General features: G+C 50.9%; 1 protein-coding gene across 4 annotated transcripts in view; it reads left to right on the forward strand.

The window, feature by feature from the left end:
- The window catches only part of DAAM2 (dishevelled associated activator of morphogenesis 2), a 95562-nt gene that overhangs the window by 18699 nt on the left and 62342 nt on the right, over positions 1 to 14521 (forward strand). For 3 of the 4 annotated variants that reach the window (XM_029047338.2, XM_039914768.1, XM_029047339.2), the window contains exon 2: positions 1338 to 1469. The exons of the other annotated variant lie outside the window; for it this stretch is intronic. In XM_029047338.2, coding sequence (XP_028903171.1) covers positions 1403 to 1469 — 67 coding nt within the window. In that variant the 5' untranslated portion in view covers positions 1338 to 1402. The remainder of the gene's footprint in view (positions 1 to 1337; positions 1470 to 14521) is intronic. 4 annotated transcript variants of the gene reach the window in all.

Consider the following 14521-nt stretch of genomic DNA (forward strand, 5'->3'; position numbering starts at 1 on the left):
TAACATTATTATTAATGGCCCATTTATGATAGGATCAATCAAGCCCTGGCCTTAGGCAGTAAACCTTCTGAGGCAGAACATTTTGGTCAGGATGTCAGCGCCTGCGTCATCTATGGATCGGGATCCTTGGGACTCTTGGAATTCACCTCGGCCCCTTTTTTCCTAGCATTCTGAGGGGCTCTGGCAACGCACTGCTGAAGGCTCGGCCGCTCCCATACAACAGCAAGTTCAGCATTGGGAAAGGGCTCTTTGGGCCATTCTCAGACTTGTTCTCAGAGATTTGCCCTCATGGAATCAAGAAATCAATCCAGCGGTGGTATTTATTGAGCGCTTACTGTGTGCCGAGCACTGTACTAAACACTAAGCAGAGTTGGTAGCTTACAATCTAGATGGGGAGGCGGTCATTAATATGAACAAATAAATTACAGATATGGATATAAGTGAGAGTGAGAGAGAGAGAGAGATAGGTTTCATGCTTTGCTGAAAAATAAGGCTTCCAGCAGCCTGGGGCAAGGCAACCTCCTCTCTCCAATCAACCAATCCTTCATATTTGAGCACTTACTGTGTGCAGAGCACTGTACTACACATTTGGGAGAGCACAATAGAGCAGTAGAACAGAGTTGATAAACAAGTTCCCTCTCACAACAACAGCCAGTCACTCAGGTTGATGAAACAGTAAAACTTTTCTAAGTTCATGATGGTACTTTCCTCCAAGGTAGGGAACCTCACAGTCAAGAGAGAAATTTACCAGGCACCGTTCTAAGCACTGGGACAGATAAAAGGTAATCAGGTTGGACACAGTCCACGTCCCACGTGGGGTTTAGAGTCTTAATCCCCATTTTCCAGGTGAGGGAACTGAGACATGGAGAAGTGAAGTGACTTGTACAGTGAAGCGTTTAGTACAGTGCTCTGCACACAGTAAGGGTTCAATGAATACGACTGAATGAAAAGTGACTTGCTCAAGGTCACACAACAGACAAATGGCAGATCTGGGATTAGAATCCAGGTTCTTCTGATTCCCAGGCCCATGCTCTATCCACTAGGTCACTCTGCTTCTCCCATTAGCAGAATTAGCAAAGCAAGATCCCCAGTCTCCTTGGCATCTTGTGTTACAGAGAAAGCCGGTAGGGCCCAGGCAACTGAGTTTTGCTTCAGTTTCACAGCATCCGTGTTCCAGGTCTTAAAGAGAAAATTTGTGGTCATTTTCAGTATTCCTCTTGCAACAGTGGAAACTTTTTTTTGGAAGGGGCTGCTGTTTCAGGGGGTCACGAGTTCAGATTCCTTGCTTGAACTTTTATTAACATTTTTCTCTTCAGTTTTTTTTTTTTTTCCACCAGGGAGATTGTACCTTTGATTCGTTTCGACCACTGCAACTAGAGTACGCCTTTTCCCTTGTGGAAAAATGGGAATAGAAACAAGATCCAAACACTGCAGGGATCCTGTGGAATCTGGTCTCCGCTCTGGACAGGGTCAGTGTCTCCAATGTCTGTCCGCAGCCTCAGTGGTGTCATTCGTTCAGGGCTCGGAACAGCGCGTGACACATAGTAAGCGCTTAAGAAGTACCATCGTTATTATTATTATTCATTTATTCACTCAGTCACACTTATTGAGCACTTACTGTATGCAGAGCACTGTACTAAGCAGCGTGGCTCACTGGAAAGAGCACGGGCTTTGGAGTCAGAAGTCATGGGTTCAAACCCCGGCTCTGCCACTTGCCAGCTGTGTGACTTTGGGCAAGTCACTTAACTTCTCGGTGCCTCAGTTCCCTCATCTGTAAAATGGGGATTAAGACTGTGAGCCCCACGTGGGACAACCTGATTCCCCTGTGTCTACCCCAGCGCTTAGAACAGTGCTTGGCACATAGTAAGCGCTTAACAAATACCAACAACAAAACATACTAAGCGACTGGGGGAGGACAAATCAACAGTAAACAGAAACATTCCTTGCCCACAGTGGGAATTTTCCATCCCACCATGGATGGGATTGGAGGGTGAAGTTCTCTCAGACCAACCTACCCACAGCGCTTATGCTTTGCTTTCATCTCACTTCCTGCCAACTCCTTGCTCACATCCTTCTTTCTGCCTGTAACTCCTCCTTCCCATCTGGCATTTCACTGTTCTCCCTATCTTCAAGGCCCTTCTGAAATCACAGCTCCTCCTGGAAACTTGTTCATATTGAACAAATATGAAAAACTGTTCCTATTTCCACTCTGTTTTTTGTGGTATTGGTTAAATGCTTACTCTGTGCCAGGCCCTGGGCTAAGCACTGAGATTCGATACAAGCTAATCCGGTTGGACACGGTCCATGTCCCACATGGGGCTCAAAGTCTTCAGCCCCATTTTCCAGATGAGGTAACTGAGGCCCAGTGAAGTGACTTGCCCAAGGTCACACAGCAGACACTGGCAGAGCTAGGATTAGAACCCAGGTCCTCTGACTCCCAAGCGAGCGCTCTTTCCATTAGGCCATGCTGCTTCCCTTTCTATTACCATTTCATTACTTCTCTGTCAACTCAGCTCTTGGATACTCCCCCATCTCCTCCCGTAACCTAATAATAACTATAACAATGATAATAATAAACAGTGGTATGTGTTATGCATTTTCTATGTTCAAGGCACTCTACCAGGCACTGGGGTAGATACAAGGTAATTGGATTGGACACAATCCTTGACCCATACGGGGTTTACGGTCTTATTCCTCATTTTACAGGTGAGGCAACAGACGCGGAGAAGTGACGTGTACTCTATTGCTTGAGATTAAGGAGGGGGGGCGGGGATGAGAGGTTAGCCATGGAAGGCTTCCTGGAGGAGATGTGATTTTAGTAGAGCTTTGAAGATGGGGAGAGTGGTGGTCTTTATCTATGAAGGGGGGCGTTCCCGTGCAGGAGGAGGAGCATGAGAAAGGGGATACAGTGGGAGGTTGGTGCTTAGGTCTCTCTCCCTCTCTTTCCACCTGGAACAGGCCAGCTCAGCTCTCCCCCAGACCAGGGGGTGAGAGGAAAAGGAAGTCCGGAAGCAGCAGTTTGGGCCTGGTGGGCTGGTGTGGAGCGTGCAGTGACCCCAGCCTGCCCAAGCGTGGGCAAAGCCCCTTGAGGGGGCTTGGGGGCGGGGCGTGAGTGGGGGCACTTCCTTGCTAAGTGGAGAGAAGAGTGAACCATCTGTCCGTCGCCTCTGGGGCCAAGCGGGTCTGGAAACCGGAGCGAGAAACGGCCTCAAGACTCAGGCCAGCTACTCCGGGGGAGGAAGGGGATATCGGATTGTGACCAAGCAATATAATTATTACTTTTTTATTTCATTTTATGTATTTACATTAATGTCCGTCTGCTCCGTAGACTATAAGCTCTTGTGAACAGGGAACAGGTCTATGAACTCTGGTATATTGAACTCTCCCAAGCCTTAGTACAGTGCTCCGAACACAGTGTGTGCTCAATGAATGATTATTAATAATAATAATAATGACAGTAACAACAGTGATAGTATGTATTAAGGGCTGATCATGAGCTAAGCACTTGCCAACACTTGGGGGTAAAGGTGAAGTAACCAAACCAGACTTATCCCCCGTCCCTCTAGACTGTAAGCTCATTCATTCAGTAGTATTTATTGAGCGCTATGTGCAGAGCACTGTACTAAGCGCTTGGAATGAACAAGTCGGCAACAGATAGAGACGGTCCCTGCCTTTTGACGGGCTTACGGTCTGATCGGGGGAGACGGACAGACGAGAACGATGGCGATAAATAGAGTCGAGGGGAAGAACATCTCGTAAAAACAAAGGCGACTAAATAGAATCAAGACTAAATAGAATCAAGACTAAATAGAATCAAGCTCATCATGGGCAAGGAATATATCTACCAACTCTATTATACTGTACTCTCCCAAATGCTTAGTACAGTGCTCGGAACACAGTAAGCACTCAATAAATACAATTAATTGATTGACTGATTGATTTGCAGCCTGAGGGCTTTGGTTCCCATTTTATTGGGGAGCAAATAGAGAGGCTGACTGGAACAAGATCGCACAGCAGATGCGTGGCAGAGGCGGAACTAGGAGCTGGATCTCCTGATCCCAACCCCGGGGCTCTGTCCAGTAGGCCACACTGCCTCTGCGGCGTAGAAGCTGGAGGTCTTGGTAGCTGGCCTCTGGATTGTCTGGGGAAGAGCTGCAAGCTTCTATTGTGTCCCCAGGGTGGGAGCAGTTAGACATAATCAAAGGGGTCAGATTCATCAAAGTTTAATCCATCCGTCAGTCAAGGGTATTTAATGAGTGCTTACTAGTGGAGAGCACTGTACTGAGTGCTGGGGTAGATACAAGCTAAACGGGAAGGACACAGTCCCTGTTTCACATGGGATTCCCAGTCTTAATCCCCATTTTAAAACACCGGAAAGTTAAGCAACTTGCTCAAGGTCACAATGGTTTGCCAGGGATTAGAACCCAGGTCCTTCTGACTCCCAGGCTCCACCCACCAGGCCATGCTGCTTCCCTACATGACCCTCTCCTCAGCACCCTGATTGATAATAATAATGATAATTGGGGAGGACTTACCATATATGAAGCGCTGATGTAGATCCAAGATAATGCGGAGCTCCGAGTCTTACTGATTCACCCACATCGAATCCCCATTTTGCCGATGAGGGAAGCGAGGCACAGGGAAGGGAACTGACTTGCCCAAGCTCACCCAGAAGACAAGTGGCGGAGCCAGGACCGGAACCCAGATGCTCTGACCCTCAGAGCTGAGCTCTATCAACTAGCCATGGTGCTTCTTAGTTCAGGGCTTCAGCTGAGGTGAGGTAGCCAGCTGGATTAGCTCACAGCCCCGGGGCAATTGGGGGGGGGGGCAATATCTCCTCCTCTGCATTCACCTGCACCCTCCGAGAAGATGGATTTGGGTTCCTATCTTTCTCCCTTCTTCATTCATTCACTCTGTGTAGCACACTGGACTAAGCCCTTGGGAAAGTAAAATACAATAAACAGTGACATTCCCTGTCCACAACGAGCTCACAGTCTAAACGGAGGGAGGCGGACATCGATACAGATACATTTATGATATTTAATAATAATAACGTTAGTATTTGTTAAGCGCTTACTAGGTGCAGAGCGCTGTTCTAAGCGCTGGGGTAGTTATAGGGTAATCAGGCTGTCCCACGTGAGGCTCCCAGTTAATCCCCATTTTCCAGGCGAGGTAACTGAGGCACAGAGAAGTGAAGTGACTCGCCCACAGTCACACGGCTGCCAAGTGGCAGAGCTGGGATTCGAACCCAGGATCTCTGACTCCCAAGCCCGGGCTCTTTCCAGTGAGCCATTGTTTTATGATATCTATTAAGTGCATATTAAGCATCGAGCATTATTCTAACTTCTGGGGTAAATACAAGTTTATCTGGTTGGACCCAACTCCCGTCGCCCATGGGGCTCACCTTCTAAGTAGGAGGGAGTAGGATTGAATCCCCATTTTACAGATGAGGTAACTGAGGGCCGGAGAAGTGAAGTGACTCGCCCAAGGTCACACAGCAGTCAAGTGGTATAGTCACTATTAGAACCCGTGTTCTCTGACCTCCCGCTGACCAATGTCCCGGGAACCATCAGTCAGGCCATGGCCTGGGAGAACACGCCAGGCTAACCTTATCTCTGAACCCGCACCCTCTGCCCTCTGTTCTCCGAAGGGGCTTAGACTAATTGCACATCCCAAGCGCTTAGTACAGTGCTCTGCACATAGAAAGCGCTCAATAAATACTACTGAATGAATGAGAGAAGTAAGGCAGACATTTAGGAAGAGATTTTTGACTAAATTTTAGACTGAGAATCACCTGCGGGACACCGACTGTGTCCAACCTGATGATTAACTTGTATCTACCAGAGGAGAGGAAGAGCGTGGCCTAGTAGGTAGAGCACTGGCCTGGGAATCGGGTCATGGGTTCTATTCCCGGCTCCCCACACGTCTGCTGCGTGACCTTGGACAAGTCACTTCATTTCTCTGTGCCTCAGTTCCCTCATCTGTAAAATGGGGATTAAGACTGTGAGCCCCACGTGGGACAGGGACTCGGTCCAACCTGACAAGCTGGAATCTACCCCAGCCCTTGGAACAGAGCCTGGCACATAGTAAGCGCATAGCAAATACCATCATAATTATTATCATAAATATTAGCCCGGCTCTTAAAACAGTGTTTGACACCAGTCAAGCAGCCAATGGCATTTGTTAGCGCGTCAATGGGCAGGGACTGTCTCTCTCTGTTGTCGATTTGTACATTCCAAGCGCTTAGTACAGTGCTCTGCATGTAGTAAGCTCTCAATAAATACTATTGAATGAATTTATTGAGCACTTAACTGTGTGCAGAGCACTTCACTAAGTCTCTGGGAGAGTACGACGCAACAGATGGGGATGAAGACGAGCCCTGTGCGGAACAGGGACTACGTCTGACCTGATTCCCTTATATCTACCCCGGCGCTTAGTACAGTGCCTGGCACATAGTGAGCGCTTTACAAATACCATTAAAAAAAAAAGAGGCGACTGACCGGCTAACCGCAAGGGTTCACGGGAGTCCACCGCCGTCCGGCCCAGCTGCTAAATATATCGCCTCCGGTAACCGGAGCCCGCTCCGCTCCGCCCGCCGGCCTGCTCTCGGCCGATTGTGTGTCCCTGTTTATTTTGACATCCAGGGCTCGGCGTGGGGAGAGCTGCTGGAATTTCTGCTTTCAAAGCAGGAATTCTTTCCAGCAGCCGCCCAGAGGGCCCAGGCCCACGCCGGCTCCACCGCTCCCGCGTTATCATTTTCAGTTAATTAAGAAAATAAACCCCAAATCCCTTACAGAGACGGTTTTATAAATACCGTACAGAGCCGGCCTCTGTATGTGTGCGTGAGTCTGTATCCGGGGGGGGGGGGTGCTAGGTGTGTGTGTGATCCGGGGCTGTGTGTACCCGTATGTTTACAGGTGTCTAGTTATGTGTGTATTTGTGCATGTGTTCATCTGTGTCTATGTGTGTTTGGGTGTGCGTATATAGGTGTGTGTACCCGAGTGGGTTTGCAGGTGTCTGCTATGATGATTGAATTCGTTAAGTGCTTACTGTGTGCCGGGGTAGATATCTAAGCGCTGGGATAGATACGAGGTAATCAGGTCGTCCCGTGTGGGGCTCACAGTCTTCATCCCCATTTTACAGATGAGGTAACCGAGGTACAGAGAAGTGACGTGACTTGCCCAAGTCACGGCCGACAGTGGCGGAGCCGGAATTAGAACCCAAGACCTTGGATGGCCAGGCCCGCGCTCTTTCCGCTAAGCCATGCTGTTGTGTGTGTATTTTTGCATGTGTTCATCTGTGACTGTGTGTCTGGAGATGTGTTTATAGGTGTGTGTGCCTATGTGTATTTACAGGTGCCTGTATGGGTTTATTTGGGCATGTGTGTCATCAGCGACTGCGTGCCTAGGTATGTGCACATAGGTGTGTGCACCTGTGTATTTACAAGTGTCCGTATGTGTACGTTTGTGCATGTGTGCCATCTGTGACTGTGGGTCTGGATTTGTGTGTATAAGTGGGAGTACTTACGTGTATTCACAGGGGTCTGCACGTGCTAATTTACGCACGTGTGTCATCTGTGACTGTGTGTCTGGGTATGCGTGTGTACGGGCGTGTGCCCGAGTGTATTGATGTGTGCATGTCTAGATGGGGGTATCCGTGTGTGCATCCACCCGGTTGGATTTCTGTGCCGCTGGGTGCGTCTTCGTATGGTGTCTGACATCCATTCGGAGACCCAAAACCATAGTCAGTGTGCGTTCCTGTGTGAATGTCCGTGTGCCTGTGTGTTTCTACGTGGGCCTCCTTGTCTTCGTGTGACATTTGATTCAGTGTTTTGTATGTGTCTCTGTGCGTTCGTCAGGAGGTATGAGGCTCTGGCAGCTCCGTGCCAGTCGGTGGGGGGGAAGGTGCAGCGAGGTCTGAGGTGGCCCAGCAGCCAGACTGCCGGCCAGCCAGCCGGCCAGACTGCGTCTGGGGAGCTGGCCAGAGGGACCACACTCAGCTCGGTCTTCTTCAATCTCTCCTCCTCCTTGGACGCTTCGCTACCTCTGCTACTGTGCAGGGCGGCTGCCCGAAGGCCGTCAGAGCGGGGCTGACCGGCCTGGGGCCGGGCCTGGGTCTTGGGGCTGGGGTTGGGTCCGGTCCCCGGGCTGGACTTCTGGAGGCTGGGGAGTGAGAGCCGGGGGAATCGGGGCTCGTTCAGGCTGCTGCTGGGGAGGCCTGTCCTCTGCTTCCTCCTTCTCCTCCTCCTTCTCCTCCTTCTCATCCTTCTTCATCTTCTCCTTCTTCTTCTCTTCTTTCCCTTCTTCTCCTTCTCCTCACCCTTCTCCATCTTTTCCTTCTTCTTTTCTTCGGCTTCTCCTTCTTCTCCTCCTCCTTTCCCTTTTCCTCCTCCTCCTCTCGTCCTCTCCTTCACTTTTCTCCTCCTCCCTCTATTCTGCCTCCTCCTCCTCCTCCTCCTCTTCCTTCCCCTGTTCCCCCTCCTTCTACACTTCCTCCTCTTCCTCCTCCTCCTACCACAGTTCTTGGCACACAGTAAGTGCTTAATAAAAGCCATCATTATAATTCCACACCGACTAAGCGTTTTGGCAACCCTCCTCCCTCCCCACCATAGCACTTACGTAGTGATATTTCTACCGGATTACTTCCTCCCTGCTGTAATTGATTTTTCTCCCCTCTCTGTTCAGAATCTTGTGAACAGATCGCCTACTGAAGCGTAGTACGCTGTTCTGCGTCCGGTGGAAAGATTCAATCCATCAATTAATGGTATTTATTGAGCGCTTACTGTACGCAGAGCACCGTTCAGCTCTTGGGAGAGAATCGCACAATAGAGTTTGGTAGACGCGATGCCCGTCCTCAAGGGCCTTACTGTTTACTATGTGCCAAGCGCCGTTCTAAGTCCGATCCCATATGGGGCTCACGGTCTTGATCCCCATTTTATAGATGAGACCACTGAGGCCCAGAGAAGCGAAGTGATTTGCCCAAGATCACGCAACAGACAAGTGATGGAGCGGGGATTAGTACGCAGATCCTCGACTCGCAGGCCCGTGCTCTATCCACTAGACCATGCTGCTTCTCTCTTTCTGGTTGGACCCCTGCAACTGTCCCTCTAGGTGATCAGGAAGAAAGAAGACCCTCATATTACTCCCACTAGTAATGGTAATAATAATAATGATGATCGTAATAGTAAAAGTAATTGTTTTATTGGTTGAGCCCTCACTCTGTGCCAATCATCATCCTAAATCCCGGATTGGATGCAAGAGAAACAGATCAGACACAGTTCCTGTCCCATCTGGGGTTCACAGACTAAGAAGGAGGGAGAACAAGGATTTTATCACCATTTTGCAGCTGAGGAAACCAAGGGACAGAGAAATCAGGTGACCTGCCCAAATTCAGGCGGGACCTCTCTCCTTGTGGATAGAGCCTGGGCGTCAGTAGGACTTGGGTCCTAATTCCAGCTCTGCCACTTGTCTGCTATGTGACCTTGGGCAAGTCTCTGTGTCTCTGTTCCCTCATCCGTAAAACGGGGATTAAGACCGTGAGCTCCATGTGGGACAGGGACTGTGTCCAACCCGATTATCTTGTACCTACCTTAGTGCTTAGAACAGCGCTTGACACATAGTAAGCACTTACCAAGTGCCAGTATTATTATTATTTCCCCCTAGTTGTGGGCAGTTAATGTGTCTATTTACTCCCAAGCACTTAGTACAGTGCTCTTCACACAGTAAGTGCTCAATAAGTATGATCGACTGATTAAGGTGGAGATGTTTGGCTCCAACAGTTAGGCAGATAGGCAAAATATTTCTGGACACTTGAGGCAGATGGACGCCCCCGCATTGACTGGGGTCCACATGGAAGCCTTGGGGTTCGGGCTGCCTTGGTGACATCTTCTTCTCACCCATGGGATCAGGATCTGACCACTGGGGTAGAGTCAGAGGGAAAGCCGCTGCAGAGGAGATCAACCCAACAGTATTTATTTCATCGTGCGAGGCTGGATTATAGAGTACATCTGAGCGTGGGCATGAATGTGTGAGTGTGTCCGTACGCATTTGCGTGTGTGTGTGTCTGCGTGTGTACAGGTATTTGGGCATGTGTGAGTGTGTGTCTGTGTGTGTAGGTGGTGGCCAGGATGGAAGGGCGGCTTGGGTGATGCATAGGCCCTGTCTGGCTGTGACTCTCTCTCGGGTATGTGAATGGAAGAATTGAGGCTGTCGTTGGCCCTTTCGGGCCCCGCAGTAATTTCCTCTCAGAGACCTCGCTCATCTTTGGTCTCCCGTTGATTCAGGTGAGGGAACTGCTGAGGCTCACGGACTTTAAGTGACCTGTCGAAGGCCACCCACTAGGTCAGGAGCGGGGCCAGGACTGGAACCCAGGTATCTAGTGCCCACAGTTCCTCCCAGCCCTATTGGCCTCTGGCCTGGTTGGGCTTGTTTAAGCTGCAGCCAGCTGGGGGTGAATGGACTTGGATCGTCCCTGATGTACTCAGGATTGGTTAACCTCCACTCTACGGCTTGGTGGGGGGCGGGGAAGGAGGTGGGGGCCGGGGAATGAGCCACTGGACTGAGGGACTGGGGGGTAGAAAGAGACCGCTTGGAATGCTAATCTTGCCTCAAACAAATTAAGAGCCTTCTCCCTGCCCAGTTCTGGAAATCTGAGTAGGCCTCCTCCTCCTCCTCCTCCTCTTCCCTTCCTCATCCCCTCCTCATCTTCCTCTTCCTCCTCTCCTCCTCCTCTTCCGGGGAGCATTCCAGGGGACAGGAGCTCCTGAGAGGCTGCCGCTGGGAGTGTGTGGGAACGCTGAGCCGGAGCTGAGCGGTGGGAAGGCCCCGCTGAGCGGATCCCGAGCCTCAATCCCTCCTCACGGCGGAGGAGGGAAGACTGCCGCCCATCCAGCGAAGCACGTGGCCCCCGGCCCTTCCCAGCCTGCCTCTTCCCCATCGGGGCTGGGATGGGCTGGCTGACCGAGAGCCGTAGTGGAGCCTGGACAATTTTCCTAGTTCCCCGGGCTGGAAACCCAGAAACCTGGGAAGTTGGAAGTTCTCGTGGAGAACTTAGGCCAGCTAGGAAGAAGCATTGACCTGATGGGAAGAGCACAGACCTGAAAGACAGGGAAGCCGGGTTTTAATACTGCCTCTGCCCTTCGCCTGCTGCGTGACCTCGAGCGAGTCAGTTAACGGTTCTGTGCCTCCGTTTCCTCATCTGTAAAATGAAGATTCAATATCTATTCTCCTTCTCTCAGAACATGAGCCCCATGTGGGACGGGGGACCCGTTTCTGACCCGATCAGTAGATTCTATCCCAGCTTTTTAGTTCACTCCATGGCACGGAGTAAGTGCTTTAACAGCTTTAGAGAGGGGTTATGGGACCACCCTCCCTGAGGGAATAGGTCAGGAGAGTCTTTCTGCTGGGTTTCTGAGTGCTGAGGTAGTTCCGTTACCAGTCCCAACACCCCGAGGGCGAGCCTGAGGGCGGGCCTTCCATCGAACTCTGGGGCTTTGCCCCGAACTTGGCACCCGGGGTTTGGCTGCGGGGTGGCCCCTGGGGTTGGGCTGAGGAGGCCGGCACAGAGCCGATTTGCCTTGGCTCCCGTGGTTCCCAGGGTCTGGGGGTTGAGGTAATGGGAGGAGGGCTGAGTCCCAGAGATTCCCCCATGCTGGAGGGGGCGAGGAGAATTCCTTCCCAGCGTTCCCAGAGAGCTGCGGTCCAGTTGGCCAGTGGCCCCGGCTCTTCGGCTGTGTTCCGCTGTGAAGTTTTCTCCTTCCTGCGGCCTTTGGCTGGGTCACTCTCCCAGGGGGCTGGGAGCTGGGCGGGAATTTGGGGACGGGGTCAGGGCCCTGCTGGGGTCACAGGGGAATCAGGGTTGGGGGAGAGGGAGGCCGAGTTTGTTTCTAGAGAAGGAATCCTGGGGATTTCAAAGAGCAAAGTTCTAAGTTCAAAGAGGACTTAGAAAGGGGGAAAAAATACAGAAAACCTGGAAAGAGTGTGTGTGTATGTGTGTGCGCGCGCGGGCACGTGTGAGTGTATGTGTCTGTGATTTGGTTTTGATGCGATTCCTCCGAGTGCATGTTTCTGAGTTTGCTCTTTTCTCCCTGGATTCCCAGGCTACGGAACAAAAGGCTGCCAAGATTGATGGCTCTAGTTTTCTCTCCCAGTCAAAGGCTCCTGCCCTCCCCCTCTGCCCCCTACCCACTATTAGGCACCGGGACAAGGAACACAGAGTGCTTCCAGAAACGGTTCAAGGAAAAAAAAAATCTACAAACCTTGACTCCCAAGAGAATCGATCGCCTCCAGGTTCTGCTGAGAGGGAGACTTGAACACCGATCAGCCTAGGTGCGGTTTTGTCAGGATTTTCTTCAGTCAATCGTTGACCTCTCAGCAGAAGTGTCCTCCCCTGGCCTGCTCCGCCTCCATCCCTCAAGACCTATCTGACAAGATCCTCCTGCTCTTCAACATCTTCAGAAAATGGGGACGGTCACCTGTTTCTGAGTCTCCCACTCTTCACTGCAAGGCAATTCTTTAGGTCTCGGCTAAATCTTCTTTTCTTGTCAAGGTATTTGTCGAACATCTACTATGTGCCAGGCACTGAACTGAGCCTCTGGAGAAGATACAAGCTAATCAGGTTGGACACAGTCCACGTCCCACAGTGGGGCTCACAGTCTTAATCCCATTTTACAGATAAGGGAACTGAAGCCTCCCAAAGTGAAACGACTTGACCGAGGTCACACAGCAGTCAACTGGAGGAGCCAGGATTAGAACCCGGGTCCTTCTGACTTCAGGGCCCACGCTCTTTCCAGTGGGCCATGCTGCTTCTTTGATCATCCACCCACACTGCTTCAACTACCATCTCTATGTAGACGATTGCCAAATCTATGTCACTAGCCCCACCCTCTCTGCTTCTTTATTCCTCCCGGTTTCCAGCCCTATCCACCTGAATAATAATAATAATAATAATAATGATGATAATAACTGTGGTATCTGTGAAGCACTTACTACGTGTCAGGCACCGTACTAAGCGCTGGGGGGGATACGAGCAAATTGGGTTGGACACGGCCCCTGTCCCACGTGGGGCCCACAGTCTCAATCCCCATTTTATAGATGAGAGAGCCGAGCCTCAGAGAAGTGACTAGCCCAAGGTCACACAGCAGACAGGTGGCGGAGGCAGGATTAGAACTCATGACCTTATGCTACCCAGGCCCATGTTGCCCTTCTGATGCCTAAACCCACCTATGGCAGGCAAAGGCATGAAACAGGAAGAGGACAAATTTGAACTGAGAGTCGAAGAAGCAAAGACTTTCCTTTCTCCCCAGGCTGGTTTCTATGTCTGGACGTGACCATCCTCTGGGGTGAGTTTGTCATCCCAGCTGTGGTTCTGTATGTGTGTGTTTGTGCATGTGCCCCACCAATTAAATCTGTTTTCACTCCTGCTGTGCTCCTCCGGAGAGGAATAGCCCCGTGCGAGGCTACGGATGGGAAGCCCCTAGGGCCCGGTGCTTGAGCCAAGCTATGGGAAGCAGCATGGCCTGGAGGGATAGAGCCAGGGCTTGGGAGTTTCTGCATCTGGAAAATTAGGCTTAAGATTGTGAGCCCCATGTGGGACAGGCACCGTATCCATCCTGATTAACTTGAACCTACCCCAGAGCTCAATACAGTGCTTGGTACGTAGTAAATGCTTAACGGATACCATCAAATTAAAAGCGGGCGGGTCATGCCGGCTGCTGAATTTGCCATTCCTTCACCGGCTTCCCAGGGGGACACAACCTCCCTATTTCCGTCATCCATCCGCATTCATTTATTCATTCGATCGAATTTAGTGAGTGCCTACCGTAAGAGGAGCACTATCCTAAATGCTTGGCAGAGTACAACAATTAACAGTCACGTTCCCTGTCCACAAGGAGCTTACAGTCTAGATGGGGAGACAGTCTCAACCTGTGACATCATCCTATATTTCTGGGGCCCCTGTCCGCAGGAAGCCCCCCCCCCCCGCATCAATCCAGCAGTCAGTGGTACTTACGGAGTGTTTAGTGTGTGCAGAGCACTGAACTAAGCACTTTGGAGAAAAAAATGATACAACAGAGTGGATAGACGATCCCTGCCTTCCAGAAGCTTATCGAGAGAGGACCGGTCTCTTCTCAGGCATGCGGAGAGCAAGATTCCCCAGCCCCCTGGGTCATCAGTGGCCGGAACCCAGAACGGGGCTGGCGTCGGAGGACGGGGCTGTTCTCTTCCTCGTTCCCTCGGTGCTTGAGAAATGATGCTCAGCTCCAGGGTGAGGGAACCTGTGTGAGAATGTGGGTATTGACCCCAGAGCTCCTCCTCCTCCTTCCTCGTTTCTAGACTCTCGGATGGAACCTACGGTGTGGCCTAGTGGAAAGCACCTGGGCCTGGGAGTCAGAGGACCTGGGTTCTGATCCTGGTTCTGCCAATTGCTTGCCGCGTGACCTTTGGCAAGTCACCTCATTTCTCTGTGCTTCGGTTTCCAGCTGTAAAATGGGGATTGAATACCTGATTTCTCCCCTAATTAGATC

Source organism: Ornithorhynchus anatinus, chromosome 19 (genome assembly GCF_004115215.2).
Source record: "Ornithorhynchus anatinus isolate Pmale09 chromosome 19, mOrnAna1.pri.v4, whole genome shotgun sequence".
In the NCBI taxonomy this organism is placed as follows: domain Eukaryota; kingdom Metazoa; phylum Chordata; class Mammalia; order Monotremata; family Ornithorhynchidae; genus Ornithorhynchus; species Ornithorhynchus anatinus.